The sequence below is a fragment of the Cervus elaphus genome, chromosome 15 (genome assembly GCF_910594005.1).
Source record: "Cervus elaphus chromosome 15, mCerEla1.1, whole genome shotgun sequence".
In the NCBI taxonomy this organism is placed as follows: domain Eukaryota; kingdom Metazoa; phylum Chordata; class Mammalia; order Artiodactyla; family Cervidae; genus Cervus; species Cervus elaphus.
Genome location: NC_057829.1, coordinates 5921146 through 5941008, shown reverse-complemented (window position 1 = coordinate 5941008; position 19863 = coordinate 5921146). Strand labels below are relative to the sequence as shown.

At 36.9% G+C, this 19863-nt stretch overlaps 1 protein-coding gene across 3 annotated transcripts in view; it reads right to left on the bottom strand.

Moving 5' to 3' along the window:
• LYST (lysosomal trafficking regulator) overlaps positions 1–19863 on the bottom strand; it is a 177038-nt gene that overhangs the window by 144545 nt on the left and 12630 nt on the right. For 2 of the 3 annotated variants that reach the window (XM_043924935.1, XM_043924936.1), the window contains exons 2-3: positions 5171–5260; positions 2745–2943 (exon numbers count right to left, since the gene is read on the bottom strand). In XM_043924935.1, the coding sequence (XP_043780870.1) occupies positions 2745–2936 (192 nt within the window). In that variant the 5' untranslated portion in view covers positions 2937–2943; positions 5171–5260. The remainder of the gene's footprint in view (positions 1–2744; positions 2944–5170; positions 5261–19863) is intronic. The other variant, XM_043924934.1, reaches the window with a different exon arrangement.

Sequence of the window (19863 nt, the reverse complement as noted above, 5' to 3'; positions counted from 1 at the left end):
TTTTCCAGGCAAGGGTACTGGAGTGGGTTGCTATTTCCTTCTCCAGGCAACACTATACTTAGATGTTAAAAGTCAGAACGGTGGTTATCTTACAGTGGAGGAAGGGGAGTGGCTGAGTGAAAAGGAGGATGACAAACCTTTCTAGGGTGGTGGAAATTTCTAACCATTGATTTGGGTGGTGGTTATAGAGGTTACATATTTGTCAAAACCTACCCAACAAAATACTGTGCATTTCCTATATATAAATTATGTATCAATAAAAAGTCTGCTTAATTCCTTATATTAAATATCTGTTAATAAAGCAGAAGTATTGAAAGGATTTAAACTGCCTCTTCTCCAGAGTATCCAAGAAGTGTTTCAACATATGAGAAACATATATATAAAAAAAGCTAAAGTTTCTCCTGTACAGCTTTGAATCCAGTGCTTTGATTCCATTTTAAATGATTAAGTCTTACATAGTTAAATTCCCCTTAAAGAGCCAAAAGATCATTCTCCATTTTCTGGTTTAAACAATTTAAATCTTGGGAAGTCTTATTTTTTAAACGGCTATTCATTAATATGTTATTTTCACTCTACTTCTACTGTCCCTACCACCATTGCTAAAGATATTCCAAGAAGTGAGTGACTAGGGAGAAAGAGGGCATTAAAAACATATTGTCATAGGAAAAAATGTTGCAATTATGAGTTGAATGAGTTCAATCATTTAATGGGCTTCAGACAGTAAAGAATCTGCCGGCAATGCAGGAGACCCAGGTTCGATCCCTGGGTCAGGAAGTTCCCCTGGAGAAGAGAATGGCAACCCACTCCAGTATTCTTGCCGGGGAAATCTCATGGACAGAGGAGCATGGCGGGCTACAGTCCATGGGGTCGCAAAGAGTCAGACAGGACTGAATGACTTTCACATTCACATTCAATCATTTAACAGTACGGTAAAAGATACTTCACAACTCAAAAGAGAAAGACAGAAAGCAGATTAGTGTTTGCTGAGGGCCAAGGGGGATGACAGGGATAGGGAAGTAATGGCTAAAAGGCACCGGGTTTCTATTTGAGGGGATGAAAATGTTCTAAAATTGACTGTGGTGACGGTTGCATTTATGTATGACTACATTAAAAACCACCAAATTGCACGTATGAAATAGATTAATTCTTTGATATGTAAGCTATATTCCAATAAAGCTGGCATTTAATAAAGCTATTGAAAGTTTGATTGGGATTATATTCGAATTTACAGATCAATTTGGAGACTAAAAAATATTTATTATATTGACTTTTTCCCAGTACATGAAAATTGTGTAGTTCCACCCTTATTTGGGTATTCTTTAGTTTCTCTCACAACATTTTGTAGTATTTTTAGAGAAATCTATATATAATTTATCAGATTTATTCCTGGATAACTGGTATTTCTGATGCTATATAAGTAGTATCTTAAAAAAGAGAGAGAACACAGAATTGTTCTAATGTGGGGAAAGAAGATAAATAGAGCATGATATGTATACTAAATCATTAAAATTTTGAAATATAAAATCACTACATGTGGTCTAACAAATCATTTTTTTCTTATTTTAAAATTTATTTATAGAAGTCATACAAATATTTAAAAATTAAATTACATTTAGTCATATTTAACCAATCACATTAAAAAAAGAATAAAATTATATAAACCTATACAATGTTATAAATCAATGTTACCTCAATAAAAATAAATTACATTTAAAAATATATAAACCTGAAAATATTCTGGAAAGTTCCATGACAGGCAGACACCACAGTGAACAAACACTTCCTGATTTACACTGTTAGGTTTCTTAGCTTATGGTGAAAATAGCCGCTTTAATTTTAGTATCTATATTTACCCAATATATGTATTTATTAGCAAAATGCTTTCATGACAAGGAAATTTTGTTTTACAACAGTTAAATTTACACTTAAAGTGTTTAACGCTGTTCACCATATTGGTGCTACAGAGTGTTAATTATCCTTTAAATTTAAATTAATTGAAATATTATTACCTAACTACATTAGTTAGTAGACAGTGAAAGCAGATGGTGGGCTTTTCTTTCATAAAATAAATATTTCTTTTCTAACAAAATGAAATAGATAAAAATTGCATTTAGGCTTTAAATTAACCCTGTTTGAGTTATTTAATGTTTCTGGATCTCAGTCTTTCACCTACAAAAGGTTAGATGAAAACATCTCCACAGTCCCAACAAGCTTTAAAATTCTGTTAATTCTATAATAAGGAAACAGCAAAATACCATATGGTCTTACCATTGTTTAAGCAAACACAGCAATGTATGAAAACCAGATGATTTAGTAATTATTAGTTTACACAAAGGATTCTGTATTTTCACCCCAGAATTGGCAAGTGTAAATATAATTTACACTAAACTTTTAAAAGATATACCTGATACTTATTGAAAGTAAAAATGTATGATGTTTCTGAATCATGATTTTATCTCTACTAACAATCATAGTTATCTCACATTGATATTAAAACTAAAAAGCGTAGTGTATATGAAAGCATTTTAGAAAAAAGGCTGTTTATAACTGTAAGACATTTTAGACATTTTGGAAAGCACCCAAATAAACAAAATGTTCATAAATGGAGTTACTTTTCCTTGTCTGAGTGATGTGAAAGACAGGACTTTATCTCAAAGAGACTATCAGAAATTATGCAATCTAGAAATTACTTAACTATAATTAAAATTTACTGATAAAAAAATGATTTGATATGAAAATGTTACCTGATCAATGATAGAATTTAGCTTGGTAAGTAACAGGAATCCTCGGCCATGGACAAGGTATTGTCCAAGGGTTGCCATGTGGGTTTCCTCCTCTTCTTCCTCCCTGGCTTCCACTCTCTGGACCACCGCATTGCAAAGCCGGTTGACATCGGTCAGAAACTCACGCGCCAATGAGTTACTGTCAGTGCTCATGACCGAGCTATAAAATAAACATTACAGAAAAAATTAGAAAAATAAAAATGTTGCATAATACTATTAGTATGTGTTTTTGTTGCTATTTGTTTATAATTGAAGACTGACTTTAAATTACTGGACATTGGTACCTAACCTTATAATATTTTCAGACATAGCTCTGATCTAGTCTGGTACTCCTTAAATATTCATGCATGGCAGAAATTAGTCCTGGGTGTGAAATGACTGAGCAAGCATGGGTAAGTGAACGTGCTGGGAAAGAAAACACTAGTGGGTGGTGGCGGTTAAAGTAAATGCTGACTTCCTCTCTAAAATTGCCTCACTACAGAACAAAAATAAACCCATTACTTATAAAATACTCTTGTTATATATATTTTGAAAGATAAAGCGATCTTTAAAAATATAAACTGTTTTTCACCTGATAGAACCCAAAGACGCTGACATCATTCTGTAGGTTTTGAGGCTGGTGCAAGTTTTTTAATCTTACCAGAGGAGACTGGCAGAAAGTAAATGACCAGGAAACATGGAAAATTCATCAGATGTAGTACTGACAACGCACATAACTCAGCTGAAGGGCTGACACTGTGAACAGCTATGACCAAGTTCATTCAAGGGTACGCAAGAACAACTAACTCTTCCACAAATGCAGCCCACTGACTATGTAAGACACCACCCATCAGTTGCAAGGCACACTGCAACTTTAGAAATTTTAAAAAATGTGAAAAACAAAAAAACTGTGGTAATAATTAAGATAATAGAAATTAACATGAATTTTTAGACAACTAATGAGGAAATAACTTCAATCCCACTTCCTAAAAGCATAAGACACCATGTCAGTAAAATGTATTAAATGCTGAAACATTTTCCATATTTAAAAATGTATATAAAATATATACACAGTTACATATATAGGGTATCATATATAAATGATCTATTACCTGATTGTTTCATTTAGATAGTTTGGAAATCTTCACATGAACTCGTTCTCTGTTTAATAGCTGTATGCTTACTGTTTTTAATACATTCCACTGCACGTGTATGTTACACATAGTACATGTGTTTCATTAGTAGATGTACTACAACAATGTAGCCAATTTGTCATTGTTGAATATTTAGGTTGTTTCTAGCTTCTTACTATCATAAACAAACTGCAATAAACACCTTATCCTATTATCCTTGCACATTTATCCTATTATTTCCTTGAAGTAGAAATTGCTGTTATATATTTCTATTAGGTTTATTCCAGGTGTCTTATAGTTTTCATCATTATTCTGAATGGGATTTTATTTTTCTTTATATATTCTAACTAGGATACAAAACGGTATATAGGGGGCCTATAGGAAGTAGATTTATTTTGAGATATCCAAACTTTACTCATATATCCAAACTTCCTACTTAACTCTCTTATTGATCTTATTGGAATTTCCAGATCTAAAACACTGTCAACTACAAATAACAAAAAATGCGAACTTTTCCATCTAATATTCACACACTTGTCACTCTTCTAGCTGCATTAGTTATTAACAGCACTAGCAAAACAACACTGGCAGGAGTGATGGGGGCACTTCTGCTTGGCGCAGTAAGAAATACTTGTTTCTTCCCACGCATCTAATAAGAATGCTGAATTTAACTGAATGTTTTTCAGCCATTCTGAATGCCAACTGAAAAGATGATTGTATGGTATTTTTTAAAGATTTGTTTGGAACATTTCAAACGCCCAGAAAAAAAACAAAGATTCTATAACGTGAGGTTATAGCAAATACTCAGACCTCAGATCTAGCAAGTATTAACATTAAACTATGTTCAGTTCAGTTCTCATGCATGGAGGGGAATGGGTGTGTGCGTGTGTACGTGTGTAGAGAAATCAAACCTTACAGTACAGGAAAGCTACACTCCACCCACACCTCTTCCACCTCCTTAGTTGCTGTTTTATCATTTCTATATATATTTTTATAATTTTGATACATCATAGGCATAAAATATTCAGTATCATTTTAATTATTCTAAAAACATATGCATCTTTTTATAACTTTGCTTTTCCCTCTCAACATTAAGTTCATTCCTTTAAACCATTGTGCAATGTGCCATAGTATGAATAAACCATAATTTATATGTCTGGAAAGTTTAGGTATTTTCACTTTGGGTTTTAATTAACATCATATAACTATTAGTTTCAAAGTCTTAGACTGAATCAAGTATTTTGGCTGTTAATATATGTTACATTAAATACTCACCAATCTTTCAACACTTCTGTAACATTTAGGGTCTTTATAATTTGAGTTCATGAACTGGATGAAACAAATATTCTTAGAACAAAGCTACACCTACCAAAAAAAAAAAAACCAGGATAAAACAAAACAATACAGGATAACCATTAATGGTGATAGCTAAACACAAATAATTTTAAAAATTAAAATTTTGACATAAAAACCAGAGGCTAGTCTTCGTATTTGATGTATGAAACAGCCAACAATTTTTTAAATCTCAATAGCACACTAAAAAATCCCTGTAGCTTTAAGAATGGGATCTTGAGAGATGAAGTCTTGCAACATATTTGATCTGTACAAGACAACATGATTACAGCTCCCTACAACTCCTCCCCCAGCTCCCAGCTTATAACCTCCAGTAAACCACTATAAAGGAGGAAGAACTGGGCACCATCTGTCTTCTTAATAATGAAATCTAGAAGGCAGCAGAATATCATCTATATACTATGACAGTCAAGTTATTACTTTCCTGTAAAATATATCTGAGGATACATGAGAACTCAGAAAATATTAGAGCCAATGAATGAATAAACCACCACCAAGTTTTCTACCCTTTCTGAATTTTTAAAAATGAATTAATCTCCTATGTATAACACAGTGAAGGCTATCTCTAGAATACCAAAGGATAAATTCCTACTTCTGGGGTAGCAAGAAGATGCTTCTCTGTAGTTTTCTCCTTTGCTATAACTTTTACCAGGCAGAGGCATGAAAAATATTTTCTTATTATAGTTATAAGGCAAACAGTAAGGTTTATTTTGAGCCACAGGCTTTTAAAATCAAAATGACCTTTAATTGCTGAAAATGCTCAAATCTAGATCACTGTCTTGAATTCTGTTCAGCTTGACAGACGGTTCTTGTACTACACACTATTCTAGGCCCTTGAGAATAAAGTAGGCAGGAAATAGGACAGAACCGCTCTTGGACTACACAGGACTTTGTGTGAATTAGGGAAAAAAACACTTTTCTTAGGATGGTGCAGCCCATGGCACACAGCTATCAAAGCACAGGCTGGATCTCAGTCTTACTTGCCCACTCCACTGGCCAACCACCAGGGCATCAACTGCTCCACCAAACAAAACAGTCCTGGAGTGGAGTCTCAAAACACCTTCCATATCTGCTCCTATTGCATCATCCATATATTTTTTTTTCCAATTATTTTTATTAGTTGGAGGCTAATTACTTCGCAACATTGCAGTGGGTTTTGTCATACATTGACATGAATCAGCCATGGCATCCATGTATTTTTAACTCTAAAATTACAGACAAGGAAATCACCTATCGAACAATGAGCATAAGGAGGTACTGTATGAATTGCTCTGACTACTGGCACCCTCTAGCTTGGATTACTACAAGATGGAGCCATTTATCTCAGATACTAAAACGATTCCAGCTAACTCAGGCTGGCTATTAGAAGTCAAAGTTGCCATAAAACTGAATCCATCTGTTTCTCTTACTGAGAGACATTTCCAGGCCAAGCTGAGGGACTTTTCTAATGCTCTTAGAAAGCCACTGACATGGCTTCTTTATCTCCATACTGTACATGGTCCAGCTTGGATATCCATGGAGTTATACTCCATCCAAAATCATAATCCCACCTGCCAGAACAATGAGCTGTGTCCTCCTGCGCTCTGCCATCACTCATTATTCACAGCTGTGTTCTGACTTTTAAAAAAAACACCCTTTATTATGCTAGGTGTCCATAAAGCATGGAAATACAGTTTTTTAATAAATTGAAAATGTGCCTTTTAGAACATTACATGTTTTTGCCCCTGTGTAGCTACTTATCTATATGACTGTCTTACCCCCTCGGTAACAAGTTCCTTAAGGCCAGGGACCCTGTCTTGTTACTTTTTGTACTTTATGGAAAAAAATGCCAAATTTCAAATTCATCATCATTATAATTTTCAACTTATAACTATTATTATAATGTCATAATAAATAAAACTTGCTCCCAACAATATTACTATAATTTTTATACTATTAAAATTTTACCATAAATGAAATGCATCCTAGCAAAATGCCTATATATATGCAAAAGGTCATATAAATGACCTTTTCAGAAAAACAATAGGTTTCACTTTCTCTAATTCAGTGACTAGCAAAGTGTAAAATATAAAATAACCAAAACAAACAAAAAACTGACAATGTATCAGTTATACCCTCTGGTTTTATATCATTAGAAATGACATAAATGTCATCATCAATATGCCATTTAATTAAACAAACATTTTTTGAACAGTTATTATACACCAGCTACTATTTTTGATACAAAAAGATCCCTATGCTCAAGGATTCTAGTGGGGTAGAGACAGAAAAAATAAATGTAATGCCAGCATAAAATAGAATAAGGATACAGAATGACAGGAAGGCTACTTTAGATAGGGTTGGCAGGGAATGTCTAAAGAGGACATTCTGAGCAAAAACCTGAATGAAGTTAACAAAACAGACTATGTGACTATCTGAGGAAAAAGTATTCCAAGGCATTGAGATTAGTGTATATTTGATGCACGAGATACTGAGTGCAAGAGAAAAAAAGAAGTTAGATATTACTACAAAAGTGTGAAAAGTCACTCACTCCTACTTTTCAGGGACTGAAGTAAGATGTAGGAAGAAACAGGAGTGTTCCTCTGGAACTCTCTCCCGAACAGTGGAAGTCTCCTTCCTGCCCACCCTTCCTTTCCTTGCCTAAGCTCCAACCAAGTTTTTTTTAAGGCTGTGCAAGGAATAGGTAAGACTGGTTGGGAGAGAAAGTATAATAAAGTTTATCCTTAGCTCTGTCAAGTCTGACAGGTCTCTTAAGAAGCAAGTAAAGGGTATCAGGCAGGCAGCTGGACATAGCAAGCTGGGCTCAGGTGGGAGGCTGGGACAGGTGAATCAGTTTGGAAGTTATCAGCATGCAGATGCATTTTAATGAGATAATATGGATGGAATAACCCAGAGCAATGCTGTCTGAAAGAACTTTCTGCAATGATGGGACTGTGGCTAGTGGCTAGAGTACTCAACAGGGGGAACCCAGAGAATGAGTGCAAGTGGGGCAGAGAACAGGGTCCAGAACTGAGCCCTGGGGTCTACATCGCTGAGTTAGGGAGGTGAAGAGGTTCCAGCACAGGAGACCAGGAAGGAACAGCATGTGAGGCAGAAAAAATTCAGGAGCATGGTCCTTCCCAGAAACCAAGTGAGGAAAACCTGAAACAGGAAAGAGTGATCAACTGTGTCAAATACTGCTGAGAGGTTAAGTAAGATGGAAATGGGGAACTGACCATTGGATTTAGCAACATGGAAGTTACTGACAACCTTGTCAAACAGTGTCTCAGTGGAGTGGCAAAGAATGGCAAAGAAATGGAGGCAAGATGTTTAGAAAACCCTTTAGAGGAGTTCTGTCAAAAAGGGTAGCAAGGAAATAGGTGGCAGCTTGAAGGGGACTCTGGATAGGGGAATTGTTTAGTTTTTTAAGAAAAAAAGATACTATGGCATGTTTGTAAGCTATCATAGCATATTCATGTAGCATGTTTCTCCAACAGGAAAAGGAAAACAGATGAAAAACTACAATGAGAGGAGATAATACCAGCAGCAATGAGGAGGCAAAATAAAGAGGGTCCAATGTGCAAGCAAAAGGAAGAAGGCGATCCATTCAGCAGAGTGAGAAGCATGGCAGAGCTCATGAGCGCAGATGCAGGAAGACTCGTGTGTCTGGCAGCGGGAAGACCAAGATTTGTAGGCTTCGATTTTCTCAGTGAAATAAACCACAGGGCAATCCAGCTGAGAGTGAGAAGTGGGAGGTGTTAAACTGATGAGTGGAACAGTGTCAAAAAACAGCAGCCTCTAAGAGATTTCCCACACCGCTGCAGTAACTAAAATCAAGTTCCGCTGTTCAATAGCTGTACCTATACTACAGCCCAGCTCTCCATGTGTGCCCCCAACAGAATGATAGAACAGATGACGTCAAACACCTCATGGGATTCTATGTATGTTACAGCTGCAACATTCTCTGGATCTGTACATGTACATCCCCATCAAAAGCAGAACCTGGGTTAACTGCATGAATTAGTTTTAGAGACTCTCCTTAACCTTTCCTGTCCATCTATTCTTTCTGTAAACATTTCTGTAAAAATCTTTTAAAATGATCTTTAAGAAGCTTTTGTGGAGATAACTTCAAACTCACTAAAGTCTATGAAATCTACATTCTTTTTTATAATTTTGGAAGTTTATTCCTCACAATCTTCTAAAAGTTTTCAAATTCACTGTAATAGCTCAAAGATTACCAGTTGAGCAATGACATTAAAAAATTTTCTCAGAATCTGAACCTGAGGTGTGAATTCATTTAGAGCAACCAGAGGTTCTGGGACAATCTCCTCCTCAATCTTGGGCTTACATTTTCTCCTATTATTCTTCTTACTTCTACCCTTATTAATCTGTGTATAGATCATTCTTCATGTTACAGAAGATGGAAAGAAAATAGAAATTGAGAAGTTTCATTTATTCTCTGTCTCTGATTATAGGGTCAGTTTGTTTAAAAGAAGAATCCATTATTTGCTTGTTATTTTCATCTTCTATATATAAAATGTAAAGGTCAGTTTTAACATTTTTAAAACCTTAGCTCATTATTCTCAGAGGGTTGTGTTCCTCTTTTATATATAAATAATTTTGTTTTTGTTAGTTGTTTCATATCCTCCTTTCCTTGTTATGCACATGTTATTTTAAAATCTGAGTTCATTTGGCCAGTTTGCTTCAACTTTTTCTTCACATATTTTTTCCAACTGTTCAATAAAGACTCTGTCTATGGACATCTTACAACCACTTTCCCTTCTAGAAACTATATATGGCACCTTACCGATCTTTTCTTTGATATTTAGGAACTCTGTATCTCCAATTCTCTATATTCCAGCTTTGCTTCAAGTCTTCTTTCTGTTTATTATTTATTCACTTATCACTTACTAGATACCCACTTTGTGCCAGGCACGAAGAGTACAAAGTGGGCAAGCAGTCCCAGTCTCTGCCCACCCCCAGGAAGATCACACTATGTGGCAAAGGCAAACCAATACACAGGGCACTGTGTACTAATAAGAAGTACTGAACCCAATCTGAGTGGCCAGGGAAGCTTCATGAACGAGATAATTTTGAAAAAAGTTGAACAGGTGAAGGGAGAAAAGGAGAAAGGCATTCCAGATAGGAAGAGAGGCTCAACTCGAGTCCCCAGAAGAATTACACTAAGTTTTTGGTATCAAAAAGCAAAACGAGAAGCAGGAAAACAAGGATGGAGAGAATAGTGATCAAGGATAAATAAAAGGATTTCCTGGGGCTCTGGCTGAAAACTGAATTTCTGATGTGATCAATTTTCTCAAATGTTTCAGATTCTCCAGGATTCAGCTGCTTGGATCTCATAATGGAGAATACAGATTGTACCACTGATCTTGAAATGAGGGTTCTGGTGAGTGGAGGCAGCAGAAGCATAAGAGGAAGGAATCAGGGGTACAGGTGAAAGAATAGTTCATATGGTCAAAAATGGGGTACAGGCTGGGTAGAGAAAAGAAAAAGGCCAGGCACATGTTGACACACAAAGAGGAAATTCAGGCACTCAATCTCTATGAGAGAGAAGAACAGAGAATGTAGCAAGGAAGATATGGGTATCTGTAGATTTCTGAATCAAACAGTTCCAGATGATGACAACACCTAGAGTGTGACTCTGCATGTCAGTGTTGGAAGGGAAGTGAAAGGTCACTGTAGTTGAGTAATCATGAAGTAAGTTTTCAGGACAACAGATCATTGTTACCTCTTCCCATTATGTTCACTAACTAAGCCATCACAGGGGGTCAAAATTAGGCTCAGAGTATCAGCTCCCCGATTATTTCCTTTACCCTCTGGAAAAGGATGGTCAATAAAATAAGCTTCGTTTTTACTGAGTGAGACCTCCCATAGACATTTTAGGAAAGCTGACTTTGATATTTTAGCTCTGATCTGGTTCTGGTTCTGCCACAACCTATTATCCAAAGTATCACAGAATTATGCTATCATCCTCAGTACAGTGTATTTTCAAACATTTACCTTCGTGAAATATGGTAGGGCTACTATACCTGCCCCTACACCAAGTCATTACTACATATTCTTAACTTTTAGGCATTTTTAAAATATATTATCAATTCTATGCTTTAATCAGTGCTACCAATGATACTATATTTACCACAGAAGATAAAATCTCAACAATATGGCAAGTACTCCAGTGGTCACTAAGTTTCCTCCTCAAGAACTATCAAATAATGAGTGGTCTTGGTGATAAGGAGGACAGAGTCTGTTGTGCTACAATTCACTTTTTCACTAATTCATTAATTCAACCAATATCTTATTACTTACTCAATAAATATTTCAATAAATATGTACTAGTCTGATTATTCACTCTGTTTTTGCTAGTTTCTGAGTCTGTTCTGAACAGTCAAATTGTTAGTATTACAACAATGGTGAAAACAAAGGCGGGAGGTTTGGAATCAAGCAATTACTGTCCATCACACAGAGCTCTATGTGTGAAGTTTGGCTTCCTCCCCATAAAATGTCCATCCCACAGAGTTGCTATGTGGATCTTCAGAGATTATACGACATCAGTAAACATTTTTGGTAAATGTTTTATGCAGTTCTATTTTAAATGCTTCTGATAGGTCCATACCATTTCTGTTCTTTATTGAGCCCATCTTTGCATGAAATGTTCCCTCAGTATCTCTAATTTTCTTGAAGAGATCTCTGGTCTTTCCCATTCTATTGTTTTCCTCTATTTCTTTTTTTTTTTTTTTCCCATTTATTTTTATTAGTTGGAGGCTAATTACTTTACAATATTGTAGTGGTTTTTGCCATACATTGACATGAATCAGCCATAGATTTACATGTATTCCCCATCCCGATCCCCCCTCCCACCTCCCTCTCCACCCGATTCCTCTGGGTCTTCCCAGTGCACCAGCCCCGAGCACTTGTCTCATACATCCAATCTGGGCTGGTGATCTGTTTTACCCTTGATAATATACATGTTTCGATGCTGTTCTCTCTAAACATCCCACCCTCGCCTTCTCCCACAGAGTCCAAAAGTCTCTTCTGTCCATCTGTGTCTCTTTTTCTGTTTTGCAAATAGGGTTATCGTTACCATCTTTCTAAAATCCATATATATGTGTTAGTATACTGTATTGGTCTTTATCTTTTGGCTTACTTCACTCTGTATAATGGGCTCCAGTTTTATCCATCTCATTAGAACTGATTCAAATGAATTCTTTTTAATGGCTGAGTAATATTCCATGGTGTATACATACCACAGCTTCCTTATCCATTCGTCTGCTCATGGACATCTAGGTTGCTTCCATGTCCTGGCTATTATAAACAGTGCTGCGATGAACAATGGGGTGCACGTGTCTCTTTCAGATCTGGTTTTCTCGGTGTGTATGCCCAGAAGTGGGACTGCTGGGACTGCTGGGTCATATGGCAGTTCTATTTCCAGTTTTTTAAGGAATCTCCACACTGTTCTCCATAGTGGCTGTACTAGTTTGCATTCCCACCAACAGTGTAAGAGGGTTCCCTTTTCTCCACACCCTCTCCAGCATTTATTGCTTGTAGACCTAGATAGCAGCCATCCTGACTGGCATGTAATGATACCTCATTGTGGTTTAGATTTGCATTTCTCTGATAATGAGTGCTATTGAGCATCTTTTCATGTGTTTGTTAGCCATTTGTATGTCTTCTTTGGAGAAATGTCTGTTTAGTTCTTTGGCCCATTTTTTGATTGGGTCATTTATTTTTCTGGAATTGAGCTACAGGAGTTGCTTGTATATTTTTGAGACTAATCCTTTGTCTGTTGCTTCGTTTGCTATTATTTTCTCCCAATCTGAGGGCTGTCTTTTCACCTTGCTTATAGTTTCCTTTGTTGTGCAAAAGCTTTTAAGTTTAATTAGGTCCCATTTGTTTATTTTTGCTTTTACTTCCAATATTCTGGGAGGTGGGTCATAGAAGATCCTGCTGTGATTTATGTCAGAGAGTGTTTTGCCTATGTTCTCCTCTAGGAGTTTTATAGTTTCTGGTCTTACATTTATATCTTTAATCCATTTTGAGTTTATTTTTGTGTATGGTGTTAGAAAGTGTTCTAGTTTCATTCTTTTACAAGTGGTTGACCAGTTTTCCCAGCACCACTTGTTAAAGAGGTTGTCTTTTTTCCATTGTATATCCTTGCCTCCTTTGTTGAAGATAAGGTGTCCATAGGTTCGTGAATTTATCTCTGGGCTTTCTATTCTGTTCCATTGATCTATATTTCTGTCTTTGTGCCAGTACCATACTGTGTTGATGACTGTGGCTTTGTAGTATAGTCTGAAGTCAGGCAGGTTGATTCCTCCAGTTCCATTCTTCCTTCTCAAGATTACTTTGGCTATTCAAGGTTTTTTTGTATTTCCATACAAATTGTGAAATTATTTGTTCTAGTTCTGTGAAAAATACCATTGGTAGCTTGATAGGGATTGCATTGAATCTATAGATTGCTTTGGGTAGTATAGTCATTTTGACAATATTGACTCTTCCAATCCATGAACTTGGTATATTTCTCCATCTGTTTGTGTCCTCTTTGATTTCTTTCCTCAGTGTTTTATAGTTTTCTATGTATAGGTCTTTTGTTTCTTTAGATAGATATACTCCTAAGTATTTTATTCTTTCTGTTGCAATGGTGAATGGTATTGTTTCCTTAATTTCTCTTTCTTTTCCTCTATTTCTTTGCACTGATCACTGAGGAAGGCTTTCTTATCTCTCCTTGATATTCTTTGGAACTCTGCATTCATATGGGTATATCTTTCCTTTTCTCCTTTGCTTTTCACTTCCCTTCTTTTCCCAGCTATTTGTAAGGCCTCCTCAGACAGCCATTTTGCTTTTTTGCATTTCTTTTTCTTGGGGGTGGTCTTGATCCCTGTTTCCTGTACAATGTCATGAACCTCTGTCCATAGTTCATCAGGCACTCTGTCTATCAGATCTACTCCTTTAACTACTGTATAATCATAAGGGACTTTATTTAGGTCATACCTGAATGGTCTAGTGGTTTTCTCCACTTTCTTCAATTTAAGTCTGAATTTGGCAATAAGCAGTTCATGATCTGAGTCACAGTCAGCTCCTGGTCTTGTTTTTGCTGACTGTATAGAGCTTCTCCATCTTTGGCGGCAAAGAATATAATCAATCTGATTTTGGTGTTGACCATCTGGTGATCTCCATGTGTAGAGTCTTCTCTTACGTTGCTGGAAGAGGGTGTTTGCTATGGCCAGTGCATTCTCTTGGCAAAAGGACAGAAATGGTATGGACCTAACAGAAGCAGAAGATATTAAGAAGAGGTGGCAAGAATACACAGAAGAAGTATACAAAAAAGATCTTCATGAACCCAGATAACCATGATGGTCTGATCACTCACCCAAAGTCAGACATCCTGGAACAAACAAAGCTAGTGGAGGTGATGGAGTTCCAGTTGAGCTATTTCAAATCCTAAAAGATGATGCCGTGAAAGTGCCGCACTCAATATGCCAGCAAATTTGGAAAACTCAGCAGTGGCCACAAGACTGGAAAAGGTCAGTTTTCATCCCAATCCCAAAGAAAGGCAATCCCAGAGAATGCTCAAACTACTGCACAATGGCACTCGTCACACACGCTAGTAAAGTAATGCTCAAAATTCTCCAAGCCAGGCTTCAGCAATACATGAACCGTGAACTTCCAGATGTTCAAGCTGGTTTTAAAAAAGGCAGAGGAACCAGAGATCAAACTGCCAACATCTGCTGGATCATCGCAAAAGCAAGAGAGTTCCAGAAAAACATCTACTTCTGCTTTATTGGCTATGCCAAGGCCTTTGACTGTGTGGATCACATAAACTGTGGAAAATTCTGAAAGAGATAGGAATACCAGACCACCTGACCTACCTCTTGAAAAATCTGTATGCAGGTAAAGAAGCAAAAGTTAGAACTGGACATGGAATAACAGACTGGTTCCAAATAGGAAAAGGAGTACATCAATGCTGTATATTGTCACCCTGCTTATTTAATTTTTATGCAGAGTACATCATGAGAAACGCTGGGCTGGATGAAGCACAAGCTGAAATCAAGATTGCCAGGAGATCAATAACCTCAGATATGCAGATGACACCACCCTTATGGCAGAAAGTGAAGAAGAACTAAAGAGCCTCTTGATGAAAGTAAAAGAGTGAAAAAGTTGGCTTAAAGCTCAACAATCAGAAAACTAAGATCATGGAATCTGGTCCCATCACGTTATGGCAAATAGATGGGGAAACAGTGGCAGACTTTACTTTTTGGGGATCCAAAAGCACTGCAGATGGTGACTGCAGCCATGAAATTAAAAGACGCTCAGTCCTTGGAAGAAAAGCACTATGACCAATCTAGATAGCATATTAAAAAGCAGAGACATTACTTTGCCAACAAAGGTCCGTCTAGTCAAGGCTATGGTTTTTCCAGTAGTCATGTATAGATGTAAGAGTTGGACTCTAAAGAAAGCTGAGCACCAAAAAATTGATGCTTTTGAAAAGCAAAGAAGCTCTTGAACTGTGGTGCTGGAGAAGACTCTTGAGAGTCCCTTGGACTGCAAGGAGATCCAATCAGTCCATCCTAAAGGAAATCAGCTCTGAATATTCATTGGAAGGACTGATGTTGATGCTGAAACTCCAATACTTTGGCCACATGACGCAAAGAGCTAACTCACTGGGAAAGACCCTGATGCTGGCAAAGATTGAGGGTGGGAGGAGAAAGGGATGACAGAGGATGAGATGGTTGGATGGCATCACCGACTCAATGGACATGAGCTTGAGTAAACTCCGGGAGTTGGTGATGGACAGGGAGGCCTGGCGTGCTGCAGTTTATGAGGTCGCAAAGAGTCAGACACAACTGAGCAACTGAACTGAACTGATTTTAAACGCTTGACACTAGCTTAACATGTTCCAACAGAGTGCCATCTAGAGGAAGAAAAGATAACTACACCCTTTCCTCAGACCAGTTTGCAGGAAATATTAAGGGTCTGCTTATGATGATGGAGTTTCCAAGGAAACACTGAAAACAAAAGCAGAAGGTATCTGCATTTTTTGCCTTTTCCTTGCCATGTGCCTTCTACAGTAAACAAGAAGAAAAAGGAAAAGAAACAAAAAATGTTATAGTAATGAACTTTATTCTTATGGCCTGATTAAAAAGCATACTTTTTCTCATCTAACAGCACTGTCTGAAGGACTCAATTCTTAATCTTTCACTGAACACCAAAATTTCTGGTAAATTGTCTTTTAAAATAATATTGAATTGGCCAAAAAGTTCATTTGGTTTTTCTGCATGATGTTATAGGAAAATGAGGATGAACTTTTTGGCCAACCCAGTACTTACCTAAATCTGCTAACTACAATAGTATTAGAGAAATTATCATCACAGAATAATTTTCAGAAATGTATTAGGTACCAAAAAATAGAAGACTACTAAAAATCAAAGGATTATTGTGAGACTTACACAAATAATACACAAAATAATTAGTACTCTGTGAATTCTTACTGAATCAGAGTCTGTTGCAATTTGAAGCAGCTTTCATGAAAATAAGGGTTGTTCACATGAACTCTTAACTATGCTAAATCCCATCTCTTCACAGAGTTTAGTATATATTTATTATAGACTGATTTATGACTTTCCCAAAGATTTCACATATTCTCTGCAACATATCACTAAAGATCAAAAAAACTTGAAAACCGATAACACTATTTTTATCATTTCATGCATTTACACAATGGCAGAAACTTTCCACTTCATACTCTCCAACCCCACATTCTACAGGTGACAATAACTAAAGCCAATATTTCAAGGTCCCATGACAATTGTCTTGGGAGTTATATGATATTTTTGGAGCTAATTAACTGGAACTAAAATAATGACATTTAGAAGACCCAGCTTTTCTTCTGTCAGGTCAATTAAAAATCAGACAATGGGCAAAGAAGTTTCCTTAACACTAAATGTCTCTAAATGTTGCCCAGAATCTTTACTCAAAGTTCACTAGTCTACAATCTGTACATCTGCAAACAAGATTAAAAAATCTTTCCCTACACATTTGTGTAACCATAACACAGAGCCAAACATACAAGAGATTTGGATGGGGGAAGGGAAAAGATACTAGGAAATGATCTTGTTCAGATAACAGAATTCTCTTTAAAGAATCAGCTAGATAAGACACATCAGTTGAGTTAAATTATACAACATCTAAGAAGCTAATCTGCTAATCTGGACTCTACCTTGTAAATGTTTGATCATACTAGATATATTAAATAATAGCTATCAGAATGACTCCCAACTACAGACTTAAGACAGAAAGTTTACGATGATATTATTTACATACCCAATTTTTTTCTTCTTACAAGTAGCTTACTTGCTTTTATTCTCATTGAAGTATAGTTGATTTACAATAATATTACATTAGCTTCAGACGTACAGCCTAGTGATTTAATATTTTTATAGATTATATTCCACTTAAAGTTACTACAAACTAATGGCTATATTTTCCTGTGTTGTACAGTAGACCCTTGTTGCTTATCCATTTATTACATGTATTTATTAATATAAGCATCTTTACAACCTATGTTATAGTGGAAAATAAATATTCTCTTGAGAAAACTGAAGTAAAATGTGATAGTCATTGAATATAAAAAAGTAAAACATATTTCATGGGCTTACTTTTATAAAATCCTTGGAATTTAAAATGAGAATTAAAGGGTGTGACACTTCAACAAAGTTCTAAATTAAACAGCTGAATCGGAGACCCATAAAAACTACCTTGCTGCTGCTGCTGCTGCTAAGTCGCTTCAGTTGTGTCCGACTCTTAGCGACCCCATGGACTGCAGCCCACCAGACTCCCCCGTCCCTGGGATTCTCCGGGCAAGTACAGTGGAGTGGGTTGCCATTTCCTTCTCCAATGCATGAAAGTGAAAAGTGAAAGTGAAGTCACTCAATTGTGTCCAACTCTTGGCAACCCCATGGACTGCAGCCCACCAGACTCCCCCGTCCCTGGGATTCTCCGGGCAAGTACACTGGAGTGGGTTGCCATTTCCTTCTCCAATGCATGAAAGTGAAAGTGAAGTCACTCAATCGTGTCCGACTCTTGGCAACCCCATGGACTGCAATCTACCAGGCTCCTCCATCCATGGGATTTTCCAGGCAAGAGTACTAGAGTGGGGTGCCATCGCCTTCTCCGAAAAACTACCTTAGTGATAATATAAATCTTTTTTGCAAGATAAATCACAATCCCATAATTTCTGATAATTCACCATACTTGAGGATGATGTTCAACTTCCATTTAACGGTTAACTTCGAAAGAAATTATGACAGTTGTTTCAGGTTATACCTGTTGTTTAGAGTTCAGGCGCTTCTTGACAAATATTGAAATTGATTTTCTGAATTCTGCATGAAAGAATACCTGATTCACAATCAGGATGTCACACACTGTTATGAAGTTTACACTGGTCTCCAGCTCCTTAGATACTAATGTGGTATTCATGAGGGAAAAAAAATGTCATTAAGGCTTTGAACTCTGGACCCTAAGGAGTCTGAGTAACTATCCAAGGCCCCCTGGGAACTGAACTGACAGTTTCAATTTGGATGGCTAACAACAAATTTGTCACGACCCCCACCCAGTACCCTGTCAAGCAAGGGAAGAAGGTGTTCCCACACATCCAAGTCATTTGGGGTGGCTCTGATGATTAAGGAAAGGGCTCCAAAAGTAGGGTAGCACATGTGAGGCAAACCCTAGGGCCAGTTAAGCTTGATGACGTTAACACCAGCACTTCCCCAAACCTTCTTCCCAGGGTTCTCTCACAATGTCACTTTCAGGGACACTGTAAAGTTTAAACAACCTGGAGAAGAGCCTTATAGATATAAACACCTCATAAGACATTGTCTGCAAAGGCAAATTGTTTACAGTCTGAATAACTATCTTAACAGAGAATTAAATGATCTTAGTATCTCCCTCAAAATTTTACATTAATAGATAAGAACCCTAAGGCAGTTGGAGGTTAAGAGATTTCCCAAAAGTCACAGGGCTTTACACCTTCAGATTTCTATCCAATGTTCTTCCTAATATGGCATGAAATTTTTGAGAAACTTCGCCTAACCAAACCAAAAAAGAATCTGCCTGCAATGCAGGAGACCTAGGTTTAATTCCTGGGTCGGGAAGATCCCCTGGAGAAGGGAAAGGCTTCAGTATTCTTGCTTCAGTATTCTTGCCTGGAGAATTTCATAGACTGAAGAGCCCGGCAGGCTACAGTCCACAGGGTCACAAAGAATCAGACACAACTTAGTGAGTAACACTTTCACAGCCAAACTATATCTTTTAGAATATTACCTGTCAGAGCATTCTAGTGATTGGGTCTGGCACTAAGTGTACCTATAGTTAGGCAGTAATCATGCCTATCTGTTCTCCAGGCAATATATCCTGCCATCGTAAACTTCTCAAGGTCTTCTACAGGTTCATGTTATCATTTTCCATGTTTCCTCATGTCTCATTCACATCAAGAAGTGAACTGAAAAAAAGAAAATTCTGCTCCTCCTGGAAAGAAGTATTTATATTTTAAAAAGAAGCAACACCTTCAGCCCTAATGGGGATTGCAACATAAGAGGGATAAAAGTTGACTGGCTCTGACCTAG